Source organism: Podarcis tiliguerta, assembly GCF_965153285.1.
Source record: "Podarcis tiliguerta genome assembly, chromosome: 3".
Classification (NCBI taxonomy): Eukaryota; Metazoa; Chordata; class Lepidosauria; order Squamata; family Lacertidae; genus Podarcis; species Podarcis tiliguerta.
This window is the reverse complement of record NC_139536.1, coordinates 78772677-78778676: the sequence shown is the minus strand read 5'-3', so window position 1 is coordinate 78778676 and position 6000 is coordinate 78772677. Positions and strand designations below refer to the sequence as shown.

Below are 6000 nucleotides of genomic sequence, written 5' to 3'. Positions count from 1 at the left end.
TTGATGTTATGGTTGTAGGATCCTCTGCCGCCACTTGGAGCAAGCGCCACTCGAAAAGCAGGATGCAAGCATTTTAAAGGAACAAATCCCCGCGCACCAAGCGCGCGAAACAAAACACAGGCAAGCGGTTAAGCGGCCAGCTAGTAGCGTCTCTAGACCACGTGGGCGGAAGATCCCGCCCCCGCCGTGGGTTTTTGCTGTGCAGCCGTCAGTCAACTCAGGTGGGTGGGGCCTAGGCACGCGCCCTGGTCTGTGGAAAGAGCTCCAACCACCCGCCCCGCCCCGGTTCAACCTCACGCCTGCGCAGCACGGGCTTTTAAGTCTCCGCCTGCCTTTCAGCTAAGCTACTGGCTGCTTCGGCGCCGGGCCGGACCCGGAAGCGGCTCTTTCTGTCCGCTTGCAGTTTCTGAAGAAGAAGAGGAGGCGGCGGCGGCGGCGGCGGCTGGGGCGGCTGTCCTGCGGCCGGCAGGATGCTCAACGTCCCTTCTCAAGCTTTCCCTGCTCCAGGCTCCCAGCAGCGGGTGGCCGCGGGAGGGCGCAGCAAGGTGCGGCGTGAGCTGGGGCCGGGGGGGTCTGCGGTACTCCTCGCCACTGGGTCCCAGGGCAAACTGGCGGTGTAAGAGGGGTCGCCTTGCGCATTGGCACCTGCAGAGGCGGAATAGGGGTTAACGCTTCCTTTGCTCGTTGAGGGTAGAGATCTTGAACCCAGATGGGTGTTACAGGCGGAAACTCGGCAGGTGAAGCCTTTCCTGGCCCGGAGATGTAGGAAGTGAGAAAAGCTGTACCTGTTGGGTTTCTGTGTTATGAAGCTCCTAAAGTTCTGCCCGGCGAGAGGATGGTGTCAGTCCTTAAGGGACTGAGGTTCAGAGGTGTTTTTAGGTTAAGAGCAGTTCGTGCTGCCTTTTCTTGTGTTGTGTGTGTGTGTGTTTTGCAAGGCAACACAGATGCATCTGGTTGTTTCCTCTTTTCTGAGGACTGTTGTGTAATTATGGGGCACGTAGTTTCTAAAAGAGAAAGGAGCTCCAGGGTTCAAGCTTGCTTTCAGAATACGCTCATTATCCTGGAAGCCCTAATAGCTGACGGGCAGTGTCTGACTTTTTTGTTCTTTAGGGCTGTGGAAAGACTATAGATGCTTCTGTGCATCCTATTCCTTTCATGTGTTTGGGACTCAACTTAAGTCCAGTGTGGTGTTTGGTTAAAACTATATTAGTGGCAGGGTATGGGGAATATTTGCATAAAGGAAGATTGGTTTCGAAGTGTCTTCAAGCTGATTGTTGTGATTATGGAACTAGTGGGCTGTCATGTGGTAGTATAAGGCTGAAGCCATGTGGCAACAGTGTTGGTATGTCAGCTGATTCCTGTTGAGTAATGTGATGGGCTGTGGAAATTGCAGAGTCCTCAACAAGTAGAGTCAATGAATTTTTCATGGTACAGCTCTTTTGCAGGCAGTGCTGCTTGAGCTTTAGAGAAGAATGTGCACTTTAAAAACCACACAGCTGTTAAGTGTGTCACCAATAACAGTAGTAATTGGAGTGAAGTTCTGCCCATATTGAAGATCTAAGGAGAAGTTTAATAGAAATTTAGAGTGACTAAAGATGCAGGAAAAGTAGGAACTGATGCAATGTTGTGTTTCTCATGCATACACAAGTTGCGTATTTTCCAGCATAAGTATCTCCCTATTGTAGGGAGATAGAAATTCTGTTGGGGAAACAATAGCCTCCCTTAAAATCCCCTATGTTACATGTTCTCAATTGCATTTAAAGCATAGTCTCCTTGACCACGAGATTTGCTGTATGCTTGTCTTTCTAGTTTGTATATCTTCTCTCTCTCCTCCCACTGCCAGGCCCAATGTTGTCTCTGATTTAATTTCATATAGAAGTAAAGACCAAGCCTAAATTGTGCACTTAGAGCACTTAAATGCACAATGACTGCCAATATAAGCCAATATTTTATGTTATAAAATATTGGCTTATTAAGTAGTTACTTTACTCCTCCCTTCCCACGAGCAGTGAAATATGGCACAAAGCCACAGTTAACCGTAACTTCCCACTACATCAGAACCAGGAAACTATAGTTACTGGCTTACAGACAAGCCAGGATATGAAATTGTGATAAAGAAATTAATTCAAGAGCCTAGACCATTAGCTATAATGATGTTCATGGGGCTTGGTTACATACATACTTTTATTTTTATGGCACATTTCCATAGTTCAAGTCATGTTCAAGGCAGCTAACAACATGAAAAAAATCCCTAATTGCGAACTTAACAAAAATAGCCGTAAATAATAACTAAAATATCAAAAGTGCACAACCAAGTTAAACAATTTTCACATAAATTATAAGATCTAAAAAAAAGATACAGAAAGTGAATATTAATAACAGCAACACACACAGCCTAGAAAAAACCTTAAACTATACCCCATTCCAAGAGTCTGTTCAGGGAAACGTGTTTGGATAGGAGAACTTGGCTGGAATAAATTGAACTTCCCTCCCCCAGTTCTTCTGATTATTAGCTTACATATTTGTATTTACCTCAGAAGCAGTCCTGCATGCTAACTTTCCTCACCATTGTCTGCTATGGCTCTGTCTGAAGGTTATTTTCTTCTGCTTTGTATAGCTTTGTCTTTGTGTGCCAGAATTAAACGAGAATTTTTGCTGTTCACCATAAAGGACGGCAAGAAACCAATCTACTTCTGCTTTTTGTTGCTAATTATTTAATAAACTTATCTTCCTCCACAAACTTATCTTCCTTTCTAGGTACCTTTGAAACCAGGCCGAAGTCTTATGGACTGGATTCGATTAACTAAAAGTGGGAAAGATCTAACTGGTCTAAAAGGAAGATTAATAGAGGTGACTGAAGAAGAGCTTGCTAAGCATAATAAGAGGACTGACTGTTGGATATGCATAAGAGGTAGGCTGCTCTATTGACATTTCTAATGAATGTGCTATTGCTACTTATTTTCCCCCAAAGCTTTTATGCAATAATAATAATAATAGTAATTATTTATACCCTGCCCATCTGGCTGGGTTTCCCCAGCCACTCTTATATAGAGGAAAGAAATATAACAAAATAAATATGCGTAAGTGGTTTTAAAGTTTTATTAAAGCTTAGGTAATGAGATTAATGGATGCGGGTGGCGCTGTGGGTTAAACCACAGAGCCTAGGACTTGTCGATCAGAAGGTCGGCAGTTCAAATCCCCGTGACGGGGTGAGCTCCCGTTGCTCAGTCCCTGCTCCTGCAAACCTAGCAGTTCGAAAGCACTTCAAGTGCAAGTAGATAAATAGGTACTGCTCTGGCGGGAAGGTAAACGGCGTTTCCGTGCGCTGCTCTGGTTCGCCAGAAGCGGCTTAGTCATGCTGGCCACATGTACGCCGGCTCCCTTGGCCAATAAAGCGAGATGAGCGCCGCAACCCCAGAGTCGGTCACGGCTGGACCTAATGGTCAGGGGTCCCTTTACCTTTAATGAGATTAGTTAATAACAATGCCATTCAGCATTTAGATAGCAGCAAGTGAACACCTGGAACTATATTGTCCAAAATTTTGCTTTGAGCATATTCTTTTTTTCCTCACTCACCTTCCAAAGAGTTATCCTTGCCTTTCATTTACTGGAAATATACTGCAAATGTATATCCTCTGTCATAAGCAAAGGAGAAACAGATTTGTGGAATTCCCAATGGGTGTGCGGAGAGTGCTTCTGAAACTTAATGCCCACTAGGGGACGTGGGGGATGATGCCCCTTTAGAAAAGACAATAGACCAGAGGTTGTTGGACTGCAATTCCCTTTCTGCCAAAGCACCTAAGGCAGTTTACTATTTTAAAGCATTAAAACAAATACGTTACAGTGGTACCTCAGGTTAAGTATTTAATTTGTTCCGGAGGTCTGTTCTTAACCTGAAACTGTTCTTAAGCTGAAGCACCACTTTAGCTAATGGGACCTCCTGCTGCCGCTGCGCTGCCAGAGCACAATTTCTGTTCTTATCCTGAAGCAAAGTTCTTAACCTGAAGCACTATTTCTGGGTTAGCAGAGTTTGTAACATGAAGCGTATGTAACCTGAAGCGTATGTAACCCGAGGTACCACTGTATTTAAAATGAAGAGTCACAAAGTCATTTCAGGCCAACTGTGAGCTGATGGTGTGTGTTCTTCCTTTCCTGGGCTCCTTCAGGGTTGTCCAAGGTAAGGTGGAGCAGGATCTGCCCCAGCGGTTTTCTCAGACCATTAATCGTTCTGTCAGGAGCAGATGGTACATGTGCTCCAGGACCTAGGTTCTCTTTCTCCTCCACACAACCCAAGGACTGCATGTGGCTCTCGAGGCCTCTTTTGTGTTAGGTTATTTCCGTTCCACCTTAAAAGGGAGCAGGATGTTTGTGTCACAGCCTGCGTATTTTCCTGTTTCACAGGATGTTTCTGTTGTGTCTTTGTTTTCGTTTCTCTCTCTCTGCCGGAACACTGAAGCAGGCAGTCATGTTTTTCTTTGTTCTGATCAACGCAGAAATAAACTTGTGAATAATGCTCTCCTGGGTGCATCTTTTGCTGTGCATTATCTGCTGATAGAGCGTGCATCGGCTCTGGAATGTGGGAAGCTATTTCTGGAGCTGATGTCGCTAATTGCTGATACTGCGTGTCTACGCGAGATCAATGGAGGTCCGGAGACGACGTGGAGTCATGATGGACTTTGTCTCCCTGGCAGTATCCCAACATTTTGGTGACTGTGGCAACATTTGATTACACCCTCCACAGCCCTCACACTGCCTTCTCAAAGCCAAGAGAGGAGATGCTGGCCTCTGGAAAGGAGGCATGGGGGCTCTGACCACATTCTAGAATCTTGTCGAAACAAAATAAAATAATAAAATAAAATTTACAGTATTACAGTATTTTAATATTTTTTTGGAGGCCGCCCAGAGTGGTTGGGGAGGCCCAGCCAGATGGGCGGGGTATAAATAAATTATTATTATTATTATTATTATTATTATTATTATTATTATTATTATTAAAATTTTAAAATCCTTCCAGTAGCACCTTAGAGACCAATTATGAGCTTATACCAATAACTAACTTAGTTGGTGCTACTGGAAGGATTTTATTTTATTTTATTTTGTTTCGACTACGGCAGACCAACACAGCTACCTACCTATAATTAAAATCTTGTGTAAATGATAGTGGGAAGCACACCTTATATAAATTTGTATGTATTGACTTGCTGGCATCACCTACATTTTCTGTGGGTCTCATGATTTGAGAAAGAAAAGCATTTCCATGCATTATGAACAAATTAGGATCCTTTCTATGATATCAGCTACATTGTGATAGCGTTAAAATGGCACTCACATCATTCTGACTGGTGAAATACCCGCTTCTGGTTTTTTTTATCAGTGATGTTATAAATTCACCTGTCTGCCCAGGACACGCTGCAAAGATACCTATGAACAAAAAAGTGACTGAATCTGCTTTCAGAGTTAACATACCTTTTCTGATATGCAGTGCTCCGTACTTCACACTAGATGGCATTCTGAGTGCATATTGGATGAAAGGCTTTGTTATGTGACATCTGTATTGAGCCAAGATATTTGGACAAGTGGTCCATGAGTCCCTAAAGCATTATTCTCTGTATCTTGTGCTACTGCTAAATAGACAGTGTTATGCACACACAGTCTTGGGGCATTTTTGAAACCTAGTAGATTTGTTGTAGTTTTCTAGCTTTGCAAGTTTGCAAGTCTGTAATGAGAGAGAACCCCACAGTTCTGATTAACCCATTTATCAGCAAATACTTTTCTTAGAGTGGATCCCTTGTCTATGTTGTAAACAAAAACTGAACTCTTTCCCTTATGGGGTCCACAAGAGCCCTTATAGAGTCCTTTGTAGGTTCTCCATCAGTAAGAGAAAATAACAGAGGCCAACCAGAGAACATTGAGAAGTGAAGCAGCTAGTAAGCCTGATTTTTATTAAAGCTGTTGCAACAGGGTGCTCCCCCACATGCAGGAGAGAGGAGGAGAACCCAA

The 6000-nt window shown here is 43.8% G+C and overlaps 1 protein-coding gene across 3 annotated transcripts in view; it reads left to right on the top strand.

Annotated features, from left to right (window-relative positions):
- Window positions 1-239: 239 nt before the first annotated feature.
- LOC310673177 (cytochrome b5 reductase 4-like) overlaps window positions 240-6000 on the top strand; it is a 29853-nt gene continuing 24092 nt past the window's right edge. The window contains exons 1-2 of one of the 3 annotated variants that reach the window (XM_083431190.1): window positions 240-545; window positions 2758-2911. In XM_083431190.1, coding sequence (XP_083287316.1) covers window positions 471-545; window positions 2758-2911 — 229 coding nt within the window. In that variant the 5' untranslated portion in view covers window positions 240-470. The remainder of the gene's footprint in view (window positions 546-2757; window positions 2912-6000) is intronic. The other 2 variants (XM_083431192.1, XM_083431191.1) reach the window with 2 other exon arrangements.